Genomic DNA, 26,204 nt, shown 5'->3' on the forward strand with positions numbered 1-26,204 from the left:
GAGTTGATACAACTCCATCTTCAAACAAAGACAATTGGTTAGTGACTTTGACGCATATATATTCTCGAGCTTCTCCCACGAGACCTTCGGTGTTGTCTCCTTCAACACGTTGTGTTTTATCTCAAGAGCAAGGGCTAACCGAATCATGCTCATAACCCTCCTTTGGATCTTAGTCCACTCGGTTTTATTTATAGAAGTCGGTCTTTCATCTTCTAAAGCTTGATCAAGACCTTGTTGCACCAAAAGGTCTTGAATAGTACTTTACCAAATCATAAAATTTATTTTTTCATCAAACAACGGTATCTCGAACCTTTGTGTGCTCCCAGCCATAGCTCTGATACCACTGTTGGGTAATCAATGCTCTCACAAACAAAATTACCCACACCCACAAAGGATCATGAGAACACAACAAAGATTACTCTGTAGGAAAAATAATAACAAACACAAAAATTTAACGTGATTGGGCACCTTTTGCTTACGTCCACGGAACTGTCTCAAAAATATTTCTCTATCACAAAAATGATTACAAAATTGTAACTCACCCCAATTAGGGTATCACTTTACAAACCTGAGTACACCACTCAATGGTTACAAAAAATGATAATAATCTCACACAAAGACACTTTTCTCTCAACAAAGTGACTTTGTTTCACAATCTCTCTTCTCACACACTTTCTCTCCATGTGTTGTTTCTCCACTAATTCTCTTCTCTATTTATAGTGAAGATTACCACCAATTATAATAAATAAGTTCTTTTGGAAGTTGAAACAAAAATAACGTCTGATGCATCTATTCAAATAAGCTTTATCTAAGTAAAATATAATCTTTTTCTTTACATTTAAACCACATAAACCTTAGTGATAAAATTTCAATTCTCACTATGCATGCATCTTATCTTTTGGCTTGAAACTGTATAATTGATTTTCAATAAATTCTAACAAATAATAAATAAAGTCTTTGAGGAAAAGTGTTAGAGAAAGTGACACGATCATTGCTTAACTTTTGTTTATATGATTTTTGATTTTGTTTTTTTGATAAATATTTGTTAGTAATAATTCTTTTTTAACTTAATAAATAATATATAGAGATTAAAAATAAACAGTACTAGCATTCCTGGCCTCTACGGTTGTAATTAAAAATCATGTTCTTGTGGGTCCAGGAATACCAGTGAGAGAAAGTGAGAGACAGATCCAACAAAAAAAAATACGTAAAAAGTCTCCTCCATTGCATTAACAGATTAAACCTTTATTATTTAATTAAAATTGTTTTCCTAAATTTTATTCTCCTCCCACAAATAGATACAATATGATTTTCCTACTTATATGGAAGACCTTTGTGTAGTCAGTTACAAGTCAAATAGCATTTTCCGAAGATAGCGGTGAGCATAATTTGCCCATTTGGACGAAAGCTACGTCCATCCTCTAGTGTTAGTCCGGTTAGATAACCACCTGCGTCCATCAAGAAAATTCGTTTCAAGTCTTTTTAATGCATTTCCGCGAAACAAAAAAGCATATTTTGTTTTTTAGAAAATTATTTTTTTTTACAAATCTTGTCTGTATTGTTCCAAAGCTATTTTTTATATTATAAAAACTAAATTACGAATTATAACATGTGATGTGATGGAAAATATAGAGAGATATAAGAGGAAAATGAGGCAAATTTGAGTTGTAAGAGAGTGAGTGGGATGGATATTATTACCCATAAATAGGATTTGAGTATAGACTAATGTTCATTTTCATAAGTACATTGCCTATGGATACTAGTTCGTGGAGGGGGAAGCTACAGGATTTACTGTATACAATCTATTGGGCCAACATACTAGGTATGCAGAAGTAACTATTTGAGTTAGATTATAAAATGGTGGTTGATAATGACATCTGAAGAATGACATCTTCAAGTTTGGGCCGGAAGCTATCATTCAAGAGTGTAGGAACTGGAAGTCCTTTATATCAATCCAAATTTTACTTTTTGAGTTTGAGAAGTCAAGATATATACAATGTAGTTGTTCATATTCTTTTCTAGGGTTGCTACATCTATTGACAAGTTTCGCTGTTTTTTAATTATGCTCTACCATGTAGCAGTATCTATCAAGACCTCCCTTAAATATCTATTATTTTATAGCCTAATTATAAAAAGTAAATGTATTTTTTGGGATCCACAAAAATTGATGTGCACACGTCAATTCTCCTAATCAGTTTTGATACCCGAGTGTAGACGCAGTTCAACAGTGAAACTATTGGACTGAAAGATTATTATTAATAGATATTTATATATTTGAATTTTAATAATAATAATAATATTATTATTTTATCAAGTTACAAATACTTATTTATCTACTAACAATTAATTATCTATAAATAATGAATTATCTATAATTTATCAAATTATCTATAAGTGATGAATTATCTACTGATTATTATTATTATTTATAAACTAGGATTTATTTACAAGTATTGTCTTTGATTCTGACGAAAAAAACATAAAATCATACTTATCATTTTTTTTACAAAACTATCTATAAAAACAATTTTACATATTCTTAAAAATATTCCTAATATTTAATAAAGCATATATTAAATATTAAATAAAATAAATTTAACATCTTATAAATATAGCATATACTGAATTTTTATTTACTTTAACACAATAATTTTATAAATCATTTATATAAAAATATGATTCTATAGTATTTTTTTTTCTCAGCAAAATTATGCTAGAGTAACTGATGAATAACTTTTTTTTCTTCAAAAATACTGTACTTAGTAGTAGTACTAAATGAGTTCACCTAACAAACAGCTCCTCTCTGCTTTCAACCAAACAAACCGTTACGTTAAGAGCGAGGTCAACAGATTTCAACAGATCTGTGACCACAAACAGAGCGCGTGGACAGAACACCCCAACGATATGAGACTGCCATGAAACCTTTTTTATTTTATTTTTATTTTTGCTGATTGCCATAAAATCATTTTGCTTTGTCGTCTGGGCAAGAAACAAGAAACAAGAAACAATCACCCGCGCTGCCCCATTTCAAATTTCATCACTGTTTAATCTTTTTAATTCTTCGCCTAAAGCATAAGCAAAGCCAGCGATCAGAAGACCGACGCAGGATTGTTAATCAAACTGTTATCCCGTCAGGCAAGAAACAAACCAGCCTTTTCTTTTTACGCAGTAAACTTGTTCACATTTCAAAAGAAGACCCATGAACTGAGAATTCCCAAACAAACCATTCCTTTGTGTACAGATTAAATGCTTCTTAAGCCGCTACTAGTTACAATTCAAGGACCAATCATAAAAGAAAATCAAAATGAAATATTCTCCATCCTCTAAAGACTTCTACTTACAAAAAAGAGAATGGTATTTCCTTAGACACTACTAAACATAGGGCCCGGGCGAAGTCCAACACCCAAATCAACCCTCTATATCATTATTTGGAGAGACTAGACAATATTTCTCTACACAAGACACACTATTGACATTTACATACACTGGCGATTAACTGAACATATTTACAAACAGACACAAGATAAAATTTTATCTCTTCCTCTAGACTCAAGCATCCAAAATTACTCTATTTGCTGTAGGGTATTATTGTATGAAGGCTCATCTTCTGTGGTTATGTTTATGTTGAACTGAATCCTAATATCAAAGAGACGTGTGGTGTGTGAGGAGGGGTTCTAAGCCAGAGCAGGGATGCTGCAATTTCGCCTGTCCCTGTCAAGGCAATCAAAGCCCTCAATTCTCACAACAGGATTGTTACCAAAATTGGCTCGGACACATCCTCCCTTCCTTGCAGAGGAAGAGGGAGACGGTGGCAGACCCGACACAGCCGGTACCACCACCCACGACGGTGGGGAGAGCGGGGAAAAATTCTCATCCCCAAATCGAGCATCCTGAATCAAAGGGTTAGCTGCTCTGCTCGGCGGCGACCCGCTGAAAAATAGGGGCGACGGGGCTACCACTGGCCACGATTGCTCTACATCAAAATCACCATCCTGCAAACCCACGAAAACACCAAAACAATTCAATCTAGGCACAGCCTTCATCACAAATCAACAAATTAATCCAAATCATAAAATCTATGACAAAATAGAAAACCAAATAATAATAAAAAAAAACATCAAAACAGAATTACCTTGGTGAGTAAGTTGTCCAGAGGATTTGAACCAGATGAGTTTGAATCACATGGCTCAACATGGTAACTACAAAGAAACAAAGTATGCAAAGCTTAACAATAATAACAATTTTTGAATTAGAAGAAGAAGAACGAATTAATTATATACCTGAGATGCCAGCGGAAGGGTCTAACAGGGGGATCGTTGACGGGGAAGTTGAAGAGGCCGAGGCGGCGGGGCTTGGGGCAAACAACGCTAATCTCATCGTGGGATGGAACGACGACGTTTTGGACGGCAAACTGCTTCATCTTCTTCCTTGGATTTCTATCTATATATTAAATTAACAGCTAAAACCTGTTATATACATAACAGAAGCCAAAAATTAGAACCAGGCAGCCATTAAATGAAAATTCAAAAACCAAAAGGAATAAACAAATCAAGCGTGTCAGAGCAAATTTATTATTATATTCCACGAGATCGGTAAACGTACATGAATATGACTATAGCTATTTGAACAGCTCAAGGCTGAGATCTAGTCAAATTAAAAAAACCTAACAACGAAAATTAATTATAATCACGCCTAGAGTTTATCAAATCTCAACCACCTAGCTCCTATCACAGCTACACACCTCACCTACAGATCTAACTAAAACCGTAGAATTAATCACATAATAAAATGAAAAATCGTGATATCAATTGAGGCATGAAAAAATCGAGTCAGATCTGGAGAAGGAAAGTGTTGGTTTATGTTTTCTAAAATGGAATATTGAAAAAAGGATATAAAGAAATCGGTTCCGAGCAGAGATCTGAAAAGAAGAAGAAGAAGAAGGAAGTGGTAGTAGGAGTAGTACCGGTGAGGTGAGGTAGGGTTTGATTAACTGTACAGAGTTTCTGAACCAAAAAGAAGAATTGAATTGAAAGAGGAAAGTGTAGGTGAAGAGAGAAACACAGAAGTGAGGGGAGAGGGACGAAGAAGATTGAACTATGGGTTGCAACCACACTTGCTTTATATTTATCGTATTATTATATTTTTTTAAAATTGTTTTGGGGGAGTTTTTTTTAATATTGTATGGTTAATTTATCCGGGCGGTGCCTCCCGCGATATATCACATCTCTTTCGCACCCTCAAACCCATTCTCTTTTCTTTCTCTTTCTCTCAACAGCAAAATGATAATTTTATGGGCACGAATGAATTATGAATTATTTAATTATTTATTAGAATGTTAATTAAAATGTTAGTAGTATGATGGGAAAAAAAATCTTAAATATCAAGGGATCCGTTGGGAATGAGAATGGGTCTTTTGTATGGTGGAGCGTTTCGCAACGCACAACGTTTAACCTCGTCCCTACACGTGGCAGCCTCTCGGTGATTTGGGATGGAAGGTTTGCAAACTGAAACTTTGAAGAGGGCCGGCCTTACGATTCTTGTGAAAAAAGAAAAAGAAAAAAAACCACCATTGAATAATTAGGGGTGTTCATAACTTGCAAATACGAAAGTATATTAGCTTCATTTTTTTAGGGTACTTAAATATTTATTCTACCTAAATGCATCTTCTTTTTCTTTCAATTTCTCGGTATTTCAGATTGAGATGAGTTCAAAATTTAATTAATTTTAATAGTGTTCTTTTGGTTTTGGGTACTTGCACAGTGATTGAGTCACCATAATCTTTTTAATATATTTCATTCGGTCTTAAATATAAATATAAGAAGAAATAGAATATTATACTAATTAAGAAAGTTAATTAATCATATTTAATTACATTAATTTTAATTTAAAATTATTTTTTTCTTAACTTATTCTTCATTGAAAGTTATTATTGGAAATAAAAAAATCATACAAGCTAAAATTTTAATTAAATAAAGAGTATTTTAGATATAAGGTAAAATTAGTTGATTTTTTTCTTATATGTAAGATCAAGAAAAATATTTTTTTTCTTGTATTTTAGAGCGAATGAAGTATGTTTCATCATTTATAATTGTTATTAAAAATCAAAAGTGTAATTTGTTAAATAAGAAACAAAATCAAAAGATCCTTATAATTTTTAATAAATTTTAAACATGTGATAAAAAATACATTTAAAAGAGTGTGTTACTAGTATAACAAAAGTTTTTTTTTTTAGCATAACATGGACCTAGTTTAATAATTAATTTAGGATGAACTAGGTATTAAATTTCTTGATCAGAAATAATTATTGACCCAAACTTACTTACCTCCCAATCCAACTCCAGATTCGATAGTTATTTTTTTCCTTGATGAACCAACAAATTAAAACAACAAAAATTGTTGACCAAGAGCCAAGACTATCTCTCAAGGCACTGATATATTCATTTGAGGAACTCACCTCTCTCTGGACCTAGTATAATAATAATTTCATAAGTTTATATTTTAAATGATTTTTTTATAAGCAAATGTTAGTTGTTAGTTTAGTTTTTGTTGGTAGTAGATTTGAACCAGCAACCTCTCCCTCTTCCCTTCTCCTTCTATCACTAGACCAACCTTATATTTTCTAAATGATTTTTAACAAGTTGATATAATAGAAATCTTTACAAAGTACAGGAAGGCATGCTCCATCTACCTCTTGTCATTTGTCCAAATAGATTCTCTCCTCCCCTCATGCTTCTACCGAAGAAAAACCAAAAGTCAAAGAGCAGAAAGAACGAAATGAGGATGGACAGATGATGAAAAAAATAGAGAGAAATTGAAAAAAGAAAGAGGATATGGAAACAAGTTGAAGACGGCAGTGCTGGATTCGAATAAAGATGATCAGATACTGTGACGCGGTGTCTTTTGAGCCATTCGAATTTTGACCTCAAACTGGCCCAAAACATATGGCATATACATAAAATACAAATCGTGGGTTAATGGCTTGACGTATTTGTTGCGATTTGTTAAGGATTTGTCAGCAAATCCATTCCCTTATGTCGTTAGTTTTTGGGCAGATGATGTTACTAAAAATAAAATAAAAAATCTTGCAAAAATTAAATTAAAAAAAAGAAGATAAAAGAAGACATATCGATGAAGAAATGAAATAATTATTGACAAACCGAGAGACATATCGATGAAGAAATGAAATAATTATTGACAAACCGAGAGACATATCTTTTCTTTGCATGTGCTTCCAAAGCAGTGGGACACTCAATATCTCCATCCGTGTAAAGAAGTGCAATCATATTCTCTAGTCCAGATTTTGCAAATTATTGTCCTTTCAAATCTTAATTATCGGTAAAGTTTATAGCATATGATTCTTTAATTAAAAATATTATAAAATATTCCTTGACGTGGTTTACCTTCTGTCATCAACATATTCTAAATTAAATATATTAAAGCAGCTGAGGATGTCCAAGTTAGACTTACGATTTGGTGAAAAGGACAATTTTGGTTTGAAAGGATTGGCACGCATTGGTCCCAAAATAAAGTTGGTGTTCACACAACCACCATGTGTTTGCCTTTGCTTTTGGCAGTGGCTTTTAAGAGGAATAGATTCAAAATCAACACAAATGGGGAAGCATTACAAACAATACCCATAGCTTAGAATTACAGAATCATCTTGTTGACGTAAGCAACTTTGTCAAAAAAAATCTAGTGCGTGCTGAGGCTGGCTCAAGTTCAAGCTGAGGCTGGCTCGGAAGCAGCCATGGCGCGCTTCTTGGCAAAGTATTCATCGGCACGGGCAAGGTTTTTAGCAACTGATGGCTTAACCCATTTCTTGCGGCCAGGAAGCACGGTGAGGGAACAACCAGCATTCTCAAGTTTCTCCTTTGCTGATGTGGAAAAGGCGCGGGCTTTTAATGTCAACTTCTTGCTCAGTTCTCCTTCCCCTAAGATCTGAAACCAAAAAGCACAATAAATTTCGTTTAGATTCATCAAGACCAAAATTGTGGGCCTTGGCATGTTCAATACACTGGATGGCTGAATAGAATTAAAAGGCTAGCTTAAACATACTATACAAACGAGTTGTCTATAACTAAAAAAATTTCAAAGATTTTCCTGCATTTCAGGAAAGCCAGAAAAACATTTATAAAGAATGAAAACAGTAAAATTTATCCAACACATTGGACAGTGCTAGCTAAATTTCAACTACTTAATATTATAAATATCCTTTCAGAAATTAATTACAAGTGTTATATTTTAACCAGCATCCTTCATTTTGAAAAACTTATTGAAATCAATGTCAATGTAGAGTGCAGTTTATTTACCAAAATATTGATTTTTTTTTGTAGGAAATGATCATTTAAAGACTCTACTGAATTGAGACGGGAATGCTATTTCATCTCATTTCTTCTCCCACAGATGATTTTCAACAGAAAAACAAGTCTATCATTTTGCCTCTAGAATAAAGATACGGAAAAGGCCATCAGCTTTTATCATATGAAAAACAAAGGAACAACAACAACAACGCCTTATCCCACTAGGTGGGGTCGGCTACATGGATCAACTTCCGCCATAATGTTTTATCAAGTACCATACTTCTATCCAAATCATTAAGTTCGAGATCCTTTTTGATAACCTCTCTTATAGTCTTTTTGGGTCTTCCTCTGCCTCGAATTGTTTGCCTTCTCTCCATCTGGTTTACTCTCCTCACTACAGAGTCTACCGTAAAGATATTGAAAAAGGAAATAACTCAATGTCTTTGAATATTTGCTTCCTGAACTATAGACTTCAAAGTAGTCATTGCTTGAAAGATCATCACAGGGCAGTATGTTTTAAAGTGGACGACTGACACTCTAAAAAATAAGACCTCTGACCAAAAACCAATTTATCCCTGATGGATAAAAGAAATAGATGATTGACAATTCACACACAGTCTTTAAATTGAGAAAATTAAATGCTAAAATATGTAAGTATACATATTTTTTGGTGTTCATAAATCAAATGAGAAAGATATTCCAAATTTACAGCTTCAAACCACCGATACATCCACCTAAATATTATATGTTTGATCTTACATGCTTATCACACATGCCAAAAAGTGCAGATAAACTTGAACACCAAAATAGGATAAAAGAACATCAAAGAATTTACAGAAAGTAACTTCATTCACAGCAGACCAGGGGCCTCTGAGTCTGAGGAATAGTCCTTTTTGGTAGATTGTGCTACTGCTAGGAAAGTAGCATCCTCATTTATTGTTGAAAGTTAAACACCACAATACCTCTACAGATCCAGAAAATGATCTTGGAGAAGCAAGATTTAAGGACAACAGCTAAGGAACAAACTTAGAAGTCATTAAATCAACAAGTAATCTGTACCTTCAAAGGAAGTCTCCTTTCTCTTCCTGATGGATTAATCACACCTTTCGCCTTCAGTGACTCTAAAGACACTTCTTCCCCTTCCTTAAATTTAGCATCTTCTATGTCTCTCAGATTTACATGGACATATTTGGGCAATCCCGCATGCATACCTAATTAAAGGGCAAAGGAAAAGAAAAACAAGTTAAGAGAGATCATATCGAGAAGAATAAAAGACAAGCATTTCATAAAATACTAGCTTTTGAAACAAAAATATGGAAAGAAATAGGAGAATAAAGAAGAAACATACAATAAGATAAGATATGAAAGGGGGGGCATAATCAGTAAAGATGTCTGACATAATAACATATAAGGAAAATATCCTAAAATATTACTAAAAGGAAAAAAAAAAAAAAAGAGTTGTTAGAGCTCTCCTGATATCGGTGAAGGTGGGGAAAAGAGCTCTCCCAGAACAGTGTATGAGTTGAGATCCACAGGAGCGAGAGAAAAATACTGTATCAGTCTATCCAAGACAAGCTGCAAGGGGATCTCTAGTAGCTTTACATTCTAACTAGAAGGAGGTAAAGTGAGACTTCTGTCTAGAGTTCAATTGTTATGCCAGTATCAGATCCCAACATATAATACTCACAACAACACAAGGAAAGGCAAATTAAGTTAAAATACTCGGATAAACTTCTCAATATGCAATTATAGAAGAAGAAAATAACAAGCTAAAATGAATTAAGGTTCTTCCAATAAGTTAAAATCAGCATTAGGAGAAGCTTAATTGATTTTACATTCTTAATTTCTTGTCATATGGGTTAAGTCGTGGGCGCCTCAATGACCGGTTAGTTATATGTTTACCTCGGTACCTTGGTTATAAGTGTTTACTGAGAAGTATATCCAAACAGGCCTTATATAATTCAGTTTTCTACATCCAAGACTCATGTAATAGTACCAATGATAGGATATTAAAATGAGTGGGGATTAAAACTATAGGATATAAAAACGAGAGAGAGTGTTGTGAAATTAAATTACCTCCTGCAATTCCTCTGAGTTTGGGGATTCGGCGATAAAGCGGCATCTGGCCACCTTCGAAACCCTTCCTAACGCCAGGTCCAGATCGAGATTTCTGACCTCTCATCCCAAAACCACAACTTGCCCCTTGCCCTGCGGATATTCCTCTACCCTTTCTCTTAGCCCTCTTCCTCGAACCCGGTTGCGGCCCCAAATTGTCCAGCCGAAACCGAACGCCGACGCTGGGTGCTGTCACGGGGGCAGATAGAGAGGCAGCCTTGTTAACCACGGAAATGAGGGGTCTTGCTTGCTGAATCTTCTTCAGCCATGGTTTTGCGACCAAGGTTTTCACCGTTCCCTGCAATCCCCAAATTGGTGAGAATAGACTAGGGAGTTTGAAGAGGAAAAAACAGAATGAATACCTTGAAAGGAGAAAGTGGCCGCCAAGGCAACCAGGAAACTGGAATCAGAGAAGCACTGCCCATTTCTGTGTGGCCGATTGATACACTCACTCACACTCACCAACAGAACTTCAAATAACGGATAGGATAAGTTTTTCACTTTCTCGCCTTTTCTATTATTATTAGGAAAATAATATATTAACTTACTTCTATCAAATATCATTTTTTTTTTCACACAATAGGTCTTTTTCGTAGAAGTTAATTCTGTTTGATTATTTTAATTGGACAACTATAGTGTTATTGTTTTATCTCTAGTTTCAGAGCATATTATTATTAATCTCAATTATGTGATAATTGATATTAATGTTTAACGATATAGGAAAATTAAATTTTATTCATAAAGCTAATTGTGACACAAAAAAAGTTTACAAATAGCAGAACAGGAGTTACATAGGATAAACCTTAATGCATACATGAATCCCCCACCAAATTTTCACATTAATAACAAAGCCTTGAAAATAGAAACCCTCCTTTATCAATATTTTTTGCCGGCTACACCCTCTCATTCTACGCCTGCAACCCTTCCCAACCCAACGCCCTCTCTCTCCAATGTCCTCTTCACCATGGTGGTCCAGCCCCTCCGACATCCGCTCCCTCCTCCTTGACTCCGCCCTCCTCCCCAACTCCGTCGCCGTCGACACCATGTTTATTGATATAGTGATATATTGATGTGTCAGATTCAGTTTAAACTTATTATTGCAGATAAGTGAGCTCATTTTAATTTAACATAAGGAGATGTTACTATTTCTTTTAACCCTGTAAAGTACCTATCCCAAAATTAAGACATTGTGAAACTTTACACAAAATTAATACATTGTGAAATAGAAATAATTTTTCTCTTCACTCACAGGTACTATAGATCCAACGTCATATGCATATTTAGGTAAATTTGAATCTTTAGTATTATACATGTTTTAATAAGGGAGTTATATTGATTTAGGGATTCATTTGTTTAAGAATCTCCTTGTATGTTAGATTTATAATTTATCAAATACTACCATCCGAGATAAAACTATCCCTTATAATATTTAAGGTAACTTTCATTCAATTGGTGTGGTAGTATATTATTACTACTTTAATAATAAAAGGTTAAAATGTGTTTTTTTTATATATATTAAAATGTCTGAAATTTATTTTGTCTCTTTTAAAGTTGAAATATGTGATATTTTTTTACTTAAAATTAAATTTGGACAAATATGAATCTTTAAGTGTCTACATTGTGTCCTTTACTTACAATTTATATATATAAACAAATTAATTATTAGATCAAAATTAGTTATTACAAAATTTATTATGTAAATTTATATGTGCATTAAATATATATTAAAAATTTTAATGTTATATATAATAATATTAATTATTCTATAACATAATTAATTTATTAACTCAGTTGATTAGATTGTTGTATTAATAATACGAAAGTCACAATTTGATTATTGTGTCGTAAAACATATTTTTGAAAATTGAAATTACACATGTTGTCTAGGGTGTTCCATCAATTTGCGCTGGGTGCGGAAAGAAAAACTCTTGCTTCATCAGCTGTATATAGCCCAACCGCTACCTCTTTCCCTTGATTGTCGTTTTGCGTCTACCTTTTTTTTTTTTTTTCTTTCTTTTCCGGTGCGTTGTGTTTACTTTAGTTACTACTCCATGTGCTGTTGCTTCCTGCACCTCCTTTTTTTCTTCTGGTATAGCCAATCCAAAATATAAAATTACATTTCAGAATGAACTCCTTTTTTGAATTCCAAAAGTTAAAAAAGAAAAAACAATATAAAAAGGTGCAGAAAACAACTTGAAGGCAAACATGATCCATAAAAAAATAAAAAAATATAATATAACATCAACATATAAACTAAAAGTAATATTGAAATAATTTTTCAAGTTCATTTATATAATTTATAATAATCAATTTACATAAAAAATAACTACACATACATGACAAATGCATGAAATAATAAAAAATATTTTTTAATAATAAATGAGTATTTTTAGGGTGGATAGTATGATTCCGCTTCTACCCAGCATTTTTGTCATCTTGTTGTTCATATGGAAAATGAACTAATATTTGCCTACTCCAAAATATGCGCATTCCCGTGAACTTAAAATCAAAAAGATATTTCTGTAAAAAAAATAATATATCAGAAAGACATAAACTGATAAACAGAAAATGCAATTTTATTTCTTAAGTTTCGAATTTATGTTAAATTTACAATTGAATCATTTTTAGCCCATATTTTTTACTAGTCGATCTGGATCTATTAGTAAGCTAAGGCATTGGTCAAAATCATGAATTCTTAAGGCCCGATAGTTAATATTCTGACTTCCACTTTTTCTATTCACACTACCACTTTTTGAAAAGTAGTAAAAATAGACAAAAGCATCCTCTGCACATTTTACCTACCCCTTTCCCTTCCCTTTTCCCCATTCTTCTTACCATCATTTTTCCTTCCCCCTATATTTTTTTTTTCATTTTTTATACACAAGGAGAATACGATTTTGTTGTGTTCTAGATTGAGAATCACAACAATCATAATTTTGTTCTATTTTTTTGTTTTGAAAAAAATACTATGATGAAAGTACGATTTTATTGTGATTTTCAACCTATAATAGAATAGAATTTCACTTCCGTTGTGTTATTTTTTTTTTTTGAAAAACAACACAATGAAATTATGATTTTATTGTATAGTGGGGGTGAAAGTAAAATTACAAAACAAAATTATGATTTCATTGTGTTATCTTGAGGTGATGAAAAATTACACAACAAAATCATATTTTTGCTGTGTAATTAGGGAGAGAAAAAAATACATAACAAAAATATAATTCCGTTGTGTACTTGTCCAATGAAAATATAATTTTGTTGTATATTTTTTCATCCCCTAATTGCACAATGGAAATAAGATTCCATAGGTAGTACATAATGGAAACACGATTCTAATTATTACTTCCCACACCACATTATATTTTGAAAAGTCCAAATCAAAATACAATGGAGGCAAAAAACAATAAATGAAAGTACATGGCTCATTTATCATATTATAAAAAACCCATTTAACATGTAAACCTAGCAATAAAATAGATAATTTAGAGCATGCTAGGGTTAACACTTAATTTGAGAATAGGTTTCATTTTGCAAGCTGAGTTTGTAAAAACCTTAGTCTTACTTTTATGAAAACTTGGTTTCAAGTAAACTATAAGTATGCATGTGAAAGTATCTCTTAGATTAATCAAACATGTTACAAAACTAAGCGTACTCTCTAAACTAAGTTTAAGACATCCCAAACGAACAAAACCAAACTGAACCTTGAAGATTTGTTAAGTTGAATACCATAATTATTATTGATAAAACTCCGAAATTTAATCATATAAAGTTATATGTTGATTTATTGATATCGTGTTATTTTAAAAAAAAAATGCCTGAAGAGTTTGTAGGGTGGGCAGGTATGTCTTGGATAAGAGTTGAAACACATTTTTTATTTTGTGTGTGATTATGCTTATCCCTTATCGAATACATTTCTTTCTTTTGTTGAAATTTTTTTTAGCTAGTTTCATTCTGCCATTATTCTTAATCGAGGCTGTATAAAATTAGGAACAATTATATGTTGTCCGTCTTTTATTTGAAAAGTTCACAATAAGAAGATAAGCAACTTATCTTAATTACATTTCTTTGCCTCTCAGACATCATTTGTCATAATGAAATGTGATTCTTGGAAAAGACATAGATAAAACCACCGAGATCAGTACTTGGATTATATATGTAGTCTCTGTAATAAACTACCATACTTATGTGAGTCCTCTTATTAGACATTGAACAGGTAAACAAGAGTGTATCATAAACTAGGGATATAGGCTAGGAGAAGGGTAACACTAACACCTCTGAGTGTTGGTGTGTGTGCCCTCGGGCCTTGTGAGTGATTATGCTATGTGTAGCTTACTTAGAGCATACCAATTAAGGGTACTTTTCGGAGTTGGTCATAGTACTCATTTTGAGTGTAAAGATTTAAGTGGTGCATTGTCTAGGCAGCCAAATCAATGCATAGCTAGCCAAAATAGAGGCTCGAGATTAGTTTGATGTACAACAAGTAGGAAAAGATGCCTTCACACCAACCCAATCTTGATGGTTTAGTTTTGTTAGGCTCTACTGTACTATGTTGAGCCCACTTTAGTTCTTTGTCGGCAAATTAAGTCTACGTTAGTTATTTGTGGTTGGTATGGAACTTTATTGAGAACAAAAAGGCCAAGAGGCTAGTACAAATTAGCTAGTCTTTGATGTTTGAACTAAAGTTCGTTGAAAAAAATACATTAATCTTTTATGTGCCAATTTTCTTTTTTTTTAATATAAGTTTGTTCCCCGTTGGGAATGAAGGCAAGCTACAATCAAGAAGTAAGGGCTTCTGGTAACATTCTGGTGAAAAGAATAGGAGAAAGAACCGAGAGTGGATCCAAAAGCATATAGACACAATGCACGAGTTCTACTTTTCTAAGAATAAAAAAGGCTCTATATGCAAATGGAAACTGCAAGCTGAAAAATCAAAGTAACTATACAGCTATTCAATCACAGAAAGTTTGAAGCAGCTGAACCCATGATCACTCTTAGCTAGTGGCAAGCATAGTACGTATTCCAGAGCTATCTGATGAGAAGAGTGAACAATAACTAGCGACATCCATTTTTGGGGTCTGCATATATAAGACCAATCACCCTACCATCAATAATTTGGCACTGATTCGATTAACTAGGTGAACCAGTGTAGTGTATAATTGATGGAAATTGAATGCTAATAGGGTGGGATGCAGACAATTCTCTGATTCGTCTTCTCATCAGCACCACCACTTGGTACGAAGATAGTGATGTAACCTTCATTGGTTGCATCTGGTAACTAATTGTTTGCAAGTCATGAGTAATTTTCCTTGGAAAATATCTGTTTCTTTACTTGTCCCTCAAAAGGTCCAAGTCCTTTTTTGTTTTTTATCCTTATATGTGTCTCAAACCACTCACAGGATTCAACTAAATTTGCATATCTTTAGGTCTTTAATCATTTTTATCATGAATATCTTTTATTGAAAATGATTTTCTTGTGTGTTATTTCTACCTTTGCAAGTTGAGAAGATGACAAGGAAACAAAAATCATCTAAAATTAAGTGGCTAGAACTAAAAGTAGGGCATCTTGGATATGACAAGAATAGTATCAAATTTGCTCTAAACCGTTCCCGTAATAAAACTAGATCTACTGTCAATGAGCTAATTAGAAAAAAAAAGCAACTAAAATAATAAGAAATTAAGAAGGGAATTACAATGAGTTATCATAAAAGAGTAAGGTTGTAGGCATATCCTAGAACATCGCTAATGAGTATCTAAAATATCGAACGCTACGAAGGTAATACATTACACAGAACTTGGACCATAAGAGACATAATTAAATCCTCCTAAAATTTATAGGGATAAAAACTTTATTCCTATAACAAATTTTAGCCTTTACCATTGATAGTGGGATAATTTTTTTTATGCATCCCCTCCCCTCCCCCCACCTCCCTTCTAATCAGGTATGTTTTCCAGTTTTGTAGTATGTGTCTTCTAACAACCTTTTCCAGTTTTGTAGCAGGGAAAGAAAATTAATTGGATTCACTAACAAATTAATATTTGTATTTATAAAAAATAAAGAATCATTTCTTCAAATTTTATTTCCTTGTCAACTATTTTTCGGTAGAAATTTTTTGGGGAGAACAGGTATTACTTCAATTCAAGGCAAGAAAAAGTTGTTCGATTCAAATAATTATCAAAAAAATTATACTTATCTCATTTTAAGGAAATGAATGGGGTCTCAAACTAACAACCTCCCGAATGCATAACGAGGAAAGTTTTATTCATCCTTAAAAATATTGATATTTTTATTATATTCATACAACCTGGAGTTAGATTTTGTAGTAAGAAAGTTGACTTATTTTCTACAAAAAATAATATTTGAGGTTTAAACTTTTATCCACGTAAAAAAATGATTTAAAGATTTTAAATGTATCTAATAAATATTTTTTTAAAAGTCTTATGTTGCTTATAAGAAAACATATTTAATAGCCATGAATATTTTTAATTTTTTTATATAGCAGGAAATTAGGCATTATCTCACATATATAACTAAACATATGATTTATTTTTGCTTCGTTTTACTTTGTTATTTGTTATGAAAATGGAGAGAATATTACCGAAAAATATCATTAGAGAATATATGTAATAGAGTAAATTTCACTTAAATTGTCAATACATAATTTTTTTTGTAATGATTTATTTATAAATTAAAATCAGTTTCACCTTTTTCGAATCCAAAATATAATTTCTTTGTGATATACAAGATTTTTTACATACAACTTTTATTCATAATTAATTTACTAATTTATAAAATTCTTTTTTAATTCAATTCCTAAAAATACATAAAATTATTTATTATCTTTATTACTCAAAAAGTAAATAATAATATATTCAAAACTTAAAATTCATAACCTGAAGCATATTTATATTATATTAAATACTCACTAAGTCTCTTGACAATTAATTAATCATACATTAAAACCTAAAAGAATGCATTGCACTAATTAACTAGTTCCGTTGAAAGGCATTTACTTAAAATTGTGTTTTAATTACTCCAAGGTTTAGAGATATTTTTTTATAACTTATGAATATAATTGAATAAAACAAATCGGGAGCTTATCTAAAATAAAATAAAAACAATTGATCATTAGCATTGTTGAATTTCTCCCATCAATATATATATAATAAGAACTGCACAACCCCAATCGTTCGGTGGTTTGGCTAGGTCATAGGCAACAGAGTCATTTCCATACCAAAACAAAAAAGGCTTGCTCGTTATTAATATGTGAGGTCCTTTTCTTTTTCAATATTCTAGTAATGCATTCACATTGTATTTTATTAATACAAAATGTCTACGGAAAGGAGCTATTTTGTGAATAACACAAGTGAATAAAAAAGTGATAATTTAAATAAAATATTGTGTCAAATAAGTTATAGTAAATATTCGTTAATGTAGTGAAAAAACTTATTTCTTGACGTTCAAACAAGTTTTAATTAGTAACATTTTAAAATTGCCTTATCGATGTTCACGGCCCTAAGACTGATCAACTAGTCAACAACTTTTCCCCTTCTCTTTGGTTTTATAAAGAGATTAATGAGCATTTTTTACACTGAATTAAATGTAAATTATTTTTGCATGATCGATTAAGTAGTTATTATAAAAATTAATAAATTTATTATATATGTTAGTGTGTAACCGAATGATAACATAATTTTTTTTACAATGTTAGTTTATATATTATTTTCTCTTCGGATTATGCTGTACAGTATTTGTTGATTTCGATTTGTTTGTAGGGTGGAGTTAGTTCTATTTTTTCTAACGCAATGGAATAAAAGTTAAAAATTTGAGAGTTTTATTTTTACTTCTATAATAGAATTATTGATGATCGAACTTAAATTCTCATGCATATTATTTTGCTAAACTCTCACGAGATCAACTTAGTGGATATAAATTTGGAGAAAATTTAACACAAAAATTACTGTTTTTATTCTTAATTATAAGATATTATTAATTAATTTATGCTTATTAAAAATGTTTGTTAATTTAATTATTAACATTAAATTTATATATAACTATAATATTTTTTAAATTTATCCTTATAAACTTATACATCTTCAATTTCCATAGAAAGGAAAAGAAATAATTTAGGATATTTTAATTAAAAATAATTAATAGACAAGATAATTAAAATAATTTTATAAAAAAGATAATTTTTTCTCTCAAAATTATGTTTTATAAATAGAGACCAAGGGGAAAGTTAAAATATTTAGACAAAACATAATAGTTACCATTTTTTTTTTTCACAGAGTTACTACAACTTAAATGATAGCAGTACAAATTAAGCAAACAATAAATAATAATAATATAACGATTCATTTTGGATATACATAGTCTATGCTACCCGATTTTAATGAAAGGTGCTGTCCGTATCTGTGTAAACATTAATTAATCTATCTTTTTAGTCAGGTAAGGCGGATCATTTACGATGGAGCAGAAGATTCAAAAAGATATTTCTCAGACTAAAGATAATCATATCTCAATTTGCACATCTTGTTATTTGTTCACGGCTAAATCAACTCGATAGGTACAAATTCAAACTAAATGGTCAAAGGTAATCCATGGACTTTCTTCACATGCTTCGGTCCATTTGTGTACATATTTTTATTTTTATAAAGAAACATTTTAATTAATTAAAATATATATTAAAAATCATTATTATTAAATAGAATTCTCAGTAAAAAAAAAATAGTCTTTTCCATAAATTTATAAAATTAGCATTAAAAAATGCTTATTCTTAGAGGAAAAAAATCTTATCCTAAACATTTTAAACATTATCACAAATCTTTGATAATGATTTATTTTTCATACGAAATAAGTGTTTTTTCGAGATTCCTTTTAATATAGGTCCCATGGTGGATTTATATTGTTATGAACTACTTACTACTACACTTGGCGTCAAACTTTACCGATAAAAGAAGAAACTTTTGAATTGTTTATAAATAGTTAACTATACAATTATAGACAGGGTAATTCGGTTTGGTTTCAAAGAATGATTTGATTTAATTTGGTTTGAAAGTTTTGCTAGTGGTATATTTACTGTTGGTTCCCCGCCTCATGTATGTTTAGAGTTGAAAGTCGAAACCTCTTGAGATTGCATCATTTAAGCGCTTACAGTACCCCTCGGCTCAAATGAATTTGTCAGGAAACTTTTTTCCTCTAATACATATCACCATAATCTGATTTGTAGTACCACGATCTGGAACAGATATTCTCCTCCCCACGTTTTTATCAATAGAATCCAACACTCCTTGTAAATTTGAAATATGAAAGTTTTAATACTTGATGTTATTTTGGTATTTCTCATGGTCTAAAACTCGATCTCATGTAATTTACAATCTTTGGCTTTGTTTGTTTCATTTCTTTGCCTAAAATATAATTAATTGACGGGTTTGATTTCATGCACTTTCTGTCACAAGGAAAGGTAACATTTAAAAGTTTTCAATTTTAAATTTTGACTGCTTGAAGGGAAGCTAGGTAGGAAGGCAACATGATGATGAAGACAATTTCCTCTACTGGTTTGTAAGTTTGCCTTGCTAGAGTTCTGAACATGGAAGAAATGTTTGTTGGATTTACTGCTTAAATTCGTGAAGGACCACTTGAAAAGTAATGATATATATACACACACTTGCAAGAAAAATTTCAGATAGGTGGGGCGCGGTCATTGCATGAATCTTTGGGTCTAGGTTTTGAAAATATCGAATGTGTCTCATATCATTTCCTTCATAATACCAACCAGCTAGTCAAGGCCAGCTGCAGTAGTGTGGTCCATGAATATCACCTGATTTTAATGCCTAGCTAGCCCTCTTATTAGGTTGTGTCTTCTTTCTCCTTTATATCCATTTCAGGTGTGTGGTGGGGGAAGCACTGATCAGCTTGTGGACAACATCAGCCCCTCTAACTATTGTTTCTTTTTGCCATTTACACATATATGCTGCTCCAAATCAAGACCCAGCCCTTAATTACCAAGTAATTAAAACAGCTGGTAATTATTATTATTATTATTATTTCAACCGTTAAAGCTAGCTAGCTTTTTGACCTGTACTAGTAGTATGTATATATACTTTTCTCTCAGCTTTAAACTAGATAGTAATCAATAACCCCCACCACTATTTTTTTTAAAAAAAAATGTAAAACAGTTAATTGCTTCTGCATATTAATTTGGAGAACACTTTGTTTTACCTAGCTAACTAGTTAACTATCTTATAAAGGAATCACTCATTAGAGATGGAGCTATAGTGTTTGGATTCAAAGAAAACGCATCTAAAGCCAACAGAGAATATAATGATGAATGTGAGACATACATTAAGAAAATTCAAGTTCATATATTTCTCCACTTTTTTCATGAAAAGGACTATGTATATGTAATCTATGAGATATAGCAACTTTCAAAGAATAAAACAACAAGTGGGGGGTCGAGTCTATCTCAGCTTAGATTGCAAAAAACCCTAATGATAGATACTGATAGCAACCCTTCCTTGATGCAAGTCTAAGTCCCCTGGGTAGAATTTTACCCCTAGAAGGAGGCATTGAGCTATTGTGGACCATACACGAACTGTTCTCAAACATGCCCCCCCTCTTTAAGCACAATAACCACGCAAAATGTCTACGTACCCTATGCCTTGTCTTGCTTTCTTTCTGGTATAAATGTCATCTTTCATTCTTAGGGCAACCTTTAATGCTCAAAGATTTGTACTGTACATTTGATGGACATCCTTTGTTGGTAAAGATTTTCTTTTGAGATATTAATTAATTATTTTTTTCAGTGTATTTGACTGATATTGTTTGAATATTTTTGGACCCTTTGTTGATAGCTCTAGCTAGGGCAAAACAAAAAAAAACTAGATGCAGAAGTATCATATATCTATGCAACATCATATTTTTGCAATAAAATTATATAATAACTAGCATAAATGAAATAGTCATTTTTTTTATATATCTCTTCATCATATAATTCACTTTATCACATGTTTCTTTTTATCTCTTATTTGTTGTATATATTTATTATATTAATATAAATTCTCTATAGATTACTAAATAGGAATAATTAATACAAAAGCAACATGTTTCCGAATCACATATCTTTGCCCTTTCTAATTCTGTCCTATCATTTCCCAAGTCTCAACCAAACCAGATTAAGTTAAGCCCCCCCCTCCACACTCACTCTCACACTCTCTTTTTTTAAAGTCACGAGACCCACTGTCCAATTATTCATTCAATTTTTGTGTGGGGGGGCGGGGGGAGATAAGAGAGAGAGAGAGAGTGGCAGAGGAACTGATAGAGAACTTTCAAAGCTCTTTATCTTCTACCATCACTCAACCAGCCTCTATATTGCAGTCTCAAACTGAAAGTCTAAATTTTTTTGTAAAAAGCTTTAGTTTTATCCCTACCCCCACCCCATCTGAAAGAAAGAGTGTTTGCCTCACATCATTTTTTCCCCTTTCTGTCTCTCTCTCTGTCGGTACCATGTAGGTCTTCCCCCACTACTACACCTTCACACCCTTCTTTTCTTCCTCCTCTTTCTCCTTCTCTAAACCCTTTAACTTTCTCTCTCTTATGACTTTGTTGTTCCTTTACAGGAGACCAGAACGAAACCCCTTAGATCTTAACAATTTGCCCGATGAGTACTCTAGAGATGGCAAACAAGTCCTCGAAGACCATACCTCTTCATCCGGTAAACTTCATGATCATACCAATATATATATATATGCACGCTGAAATATCAAAGGAACACTTTTTTTTTCTTTCTATTTACCGAATTCTATTTCACAATCACACACCACCATGGGAAGCCTTTCACTTTTCACAGGAAACAAAGTTGAACACTGCCCGTGGTTTGTTACCCATCCCTGTGGTATATTCCTTGACCATGAAACAGTGTTCACCACACTTTTTTTTCCTCATTTTTTTATTCTTTTTGTTTTGTCCTTGTATACGTTTCTTTTCTTTTTTTGTTTCTTCTCCTTTTCCTCTTCTACTTCGTTATAGTATCTCTTAAAAGTTATGGAAAAAATAAAATAAGAAAAACATAAAAGTAGTTAGGTGATAGAATAGAACTTAAAAAAAAGAAAAGTAGTTGTTTGGGGGCGAGCGGTAAGTTAATTAATTGAATTGATTTGATGAAGGATTTGGGTAATCGAGAATGGGGAGTTAAAGGCAAAGAAGGGTGTCATGGAAGTTGCTTTAATTGGATGGTTATAGTTGCAGGTTGCAGGAAAAAGAAAAGCGGCGGGAAGGATGGAAAAGACGAGTGTGGGAAGGTCTACGAGTGTAGATTTTGTTCCCTCAAGTTCTGCAAGTCTCAGGCTCTTGGGGGACACATGAACCGCCACCGCCAAGGCTAGTACCACCTATATTATTATACTTTATATTTTCTTCCTCTTTTCTTTTACCACTCCTTCTCACAAGAACCAAATCTCTTCTGGCCGTTAATGATTTGGCCATGAAAGCTTGTCATTTCAATCACAAAATGTTGTGTTGTTGGATTGCTGAAATTCGATCATCGAGAGGGCCCCTTCAGCTGTTTTTTTTTTCTTTTTGCTTTGCTTTATTATTTGTTTTTGTGATTGTTTTGAGCAGAGAGGGAAACGGAGACGCTGAACCAGGCTCGTCAACTGGTCTTTCGTTGTGATCATAACATTGCTGCACAAGGTGCCCCTCACTTAGGGTATGCACCCATTACTTCCATGCAGCGATTCTCTTCCTATTTCTTCTTCTTGTTCAACATTTATATATTTCATTTCTCAAATACTTGTTTTTCTGTGGGTTCTTTAGCGTTTGTTAACGTTGTTTTTTCAAGGTATAACACATAATATTTGGGTACTCAGCATGACACTGTTTGATACTGCGATTTATTTGTGATAATATTCAATTCAGATGCTGCCAAACAATAGGAACGGGGGGTTATCATCCCTCAGGAGACCCAACAGTGCCTCTAAGATTCCCAAGATACTTCTCAGGTTCATCCTCAACTCACATGCCACCATCCCCGCCACCGCCGCCGCCACCGCAACGACCATACCTATACCCTTCACCTACGAGGCCAGTGTCATTTGGGTCATCACACTTCCCTCTCCAGCATGCAGTGAACGATTACTATGTGGGCCACGTGATGAGTGGTGGCAGCCACGGACACTATGTTGGAGGAGAGAGCACAAGGAGTTACACGTGCATTGGTGCACCGGTGGGGCAAGGTGGCGGATTCGCTGGTGGTAAGGAGGGGTCTGCAGTGCAGGAGGAAGGGTTGAGTACTTGGGGAAGGGGCTATTCAGGTGCACAAGATCGTTTGGATCCTCCCTCAGCGATCAATCGGTTTCAAGATGGTTTCTAAAGAGATGAGAGATTCTTTGTTTGAGTGGTTTTTGGTTTGTGTTATGTTTCTGTTATGTTATGTGGTATCATCATAAAGACACGCAATCCAGAGAGAGAGAGAGGTGGTTTTTGGTTTATCTACAGTAACCAGGGACAGCTTTTGAGCTCATGGACACGCTCAGCTACTTTGGCTTGGAGTTGTGGGTGGGATTTCTTCTCAACATCGCCTTTTGTATTGGTAGCTAGCTAGCTAGCTTGGACAACCAGTTAGATTTGAACTGAAACTTTCCAAACTCCTTTTCCTTTGCATGCCAAATTACAACCATTTTCCTTCTCAGTAATTTGTTCTTTCAATATCCTTCTATTATATTACACTAGTAACTAGTAAGTAATATCTATCTCTGTTACTATTTTATATATACATCCTTCTATTTTATATATGCCTGTTTTTGTGTTTAATTTGCTATTCCAAAATCTCTAAAGCCCCCCGTCACTCTCGATCGCTCTCACTCTCTCTATCCAAACCAAAATTGGGATCTTCTAGTTTCTTGAAATGTTTTATGGTCTCACTGTCACACTATGCTAGCACAATTAGGGTAATGACACAGAATTTTTGGAGTCCTCTTGCGAAAAAACCATCTTGCTGAATTAATGCTTCCGGAATAGGATATTCAAACAATCAAATTTGCCAAAATATCTAATTTCTTCTTAAAGAAAAGCTTTATCCTCCCTCCCTATTTCTACGATATTGTAAATAATTATTTTAAAATGTTAAAATACAGATCGAGATTATTTTTAGCAGCAGACAGTGAATGCAGCTATATTTAATTTGCTTGGTAAATACCGAACATAACTACTATCTAAGGAATAAAAACACTCTTGCTGTCAGCTCCAAGAGCTTCTACCAAATGCAGCAGCTTAGAGAAATATATACACAGCCATAACTAGCTCATGATCGTTCTTGAAACAGTAAAACACGTGTAAATAATGAAATAATGAAACCACATTATTAGCATGATTTTTCTTTTCTTTTCTCTTGTTTTCAATACTTTTATTTACCGACTAGTTCTCTCCTCTCTGTTGGAAATGGATATATTTTTCTTTGTATATAGGTTGTGCTTCCTTTACGCACAGTAAGTGAGGATTTTATTATAAGTAAATTATCCTCATAAAAAATATTTTAAAAAGGTATATTCTGGCTTGGCTTCTACTATTCCTATATATTTTTGGTTCGTGTTATATAGTTTAGTTCGTGTTTTCACTCAAGGAGCATTAATTCCTTGACTCAACAAAGGCAAATCTGCTAAACCATTAATAAGTGATGAAATTTATTTTTTCTAGGGATGGTAAAAATGGTTTGTATCGTATGAAAAGGAAAGGCGATGATTAGTGACTTAGTGGCAGTGTTTATGGTAGATCCAAATATTCAATGGCAATAGCAACATTGGCTGATGCGGCACGAATTCAGTGGCATGGTGATGATGGCAAGTAGTGACATCAGCAATTAAAGATGAAGATGGAAGAAGGTGGTGGTAGTAAATGGCTGCAATAACAATTGCTATACAGCAAAAGAATGTACGTAAATAATTTTTTTTAATAGAATACATGTATTCTTTTCATTATATAATTATGCAAGAGTGATAATTATTATGGGCGATATATTTTTTCTTTAAAACAATTATATATTAGTTGATTTACAAGTTTAGGAGAAGAATATAATGAGTACTTAGAATTTAATTAGGATTGATTTATGAAAAATAGGTGTCTAAATTAGAATTATTTGTCAAGAGTGAAATTTGAATTTACATTTTGGCTTGGCTGGTAAAAGTAAAAAAGACACTACAAATTTTGAATTTAACTCATTTAGTTTATTATATGACTTAATTGTATTTTAATGTTTAATTTCTATTTAAATAATTTTTTATATTATAAATTCAATATATTTAACAAATTCATGTTTGAAGAATAAAGTGAAATAGTGCCACAAGACCTATGGTTCAGCATCTTTCTTTTCACTTGATCCATCTCGCTTTAATTAGAGTCATAATATATCTCTTCTGATCTTCTACTGCCTGCGGTACAAGTCAACACATAGTTCAATAATTGTCATCTTAATGTTGGTTGACAAGTGAAGCATATATATGTCGAAATAGTTGGACTTATATTTTGCATAAGATCACAGCTTGTGGGATTTGTTTCATATTTTAATCAATTTTGTTTGCTCACAAAAATGAGTTTAAATAATCAAACATTTAATGAGTCAACAACTTAGAATGAAACACACATAATTTAACTCCTTACAACTGTTAAAAAAAAAAAAAAGCATGATCCAACGTGGTAATGTTCAGCAAGGTGGGATGTACTATGTACCTCATGCTTTTTATCCCCTAAGATTTTGGGAGCAATGGATCCAAAAATTTGAGTCATTTTGGAGTCATAAT

At 32.7% G+C, this 26,204-nt stretch overlaps 3 protein-coding genes across 3 annotated transcripts; 1 reads left to right on the plus strand and 2 right to left on the minus strand.

Annotated features, from left to right (window-relative positions):
- Positions 1-3,200: 3,200 nt before the first annotated feature.
- On the minus strand, positions 3,201-5,176 carry LOC114403761. The gene is made up of 4 exons (XM_028366913.1): positions 4,964-5,176; positions 4,281-4,466; positions 4,133-4,199; positions 3,201-3,992 (listed from the first exon to the last, which is right to left on the minus strand). The coding sequence occupies exons 2-4, from the start codon at positions 4,418-4,420 to the stop codon at positions 3,675-3,677; spliced, it is 525 nt and encodes a 174-aa protein (XP_028222714.1). The 5' UTR covers positions 4,421-4,466; positions 4,964-5,176; the 3' UTR covers positions 3,201-3,674.
- A 2,281-nt stretch (positions 5,177-7,457) lies between these two features.
- LOC114403390 (50S ribosomal protein L15, chloroplastic) lies at positions 7,458-10,938 on the minus strand. The gene is made up of 4 exons (XM_028366328.1): positions 10,778-10,938; positions 10,377-10,713; positions 9,360-9,511; positions 7,458-7,938 (listed from the first exon to the last, which is right to left on the minus strand). Exons 1-4 carry the CDS (start codon positions 10,838-10,840, stop codon positions 7,720-7,722), a joined length of 771 nt encoding a protein of 256 aa, XP_028222129.1. The 5' UTR covers positions 10,841-10,938; the 3' UTR covers positions 7,458-7,719.
- A 10,736-nt stretch (positions 10,939-21,674) lies between these two features.
- LOC114403021 (zinc finger protein JAGGED-like) lies at positions 21,675-24,100 on the plus strand. The gene is made up of 5 exons (XM_028365732.1): positions 21,675-21,920; positions 22,032-22,126; positions 22,660-22,791; positions 23,032-23,119; positions 23,329-24,100. Coding segments are annotated over exons 1-5 (771 nt in total). The 5' UTR covers positions 21,675-21,918; the 3' UTR covers positions 23,783-24,100.
- Positions 24,101-26,204: the final 2,104 nt, after the last annotated feature.

The sequence above is a fragment of the Glycine soja genome, chromosome 20, assembly GCF_004193775.1.
Source record: "Glycine soja cultivar W05 chromosome 20, ASM419377v2, whole genome shotgun sequence".
In the NCBI taxonomy this organism is placed as follows: Eukaryota; Viridiplantae; Streptophyta; class Magnoliopsida; order Fabales; family Fabaceae; genus Glycine; species Glycine soja.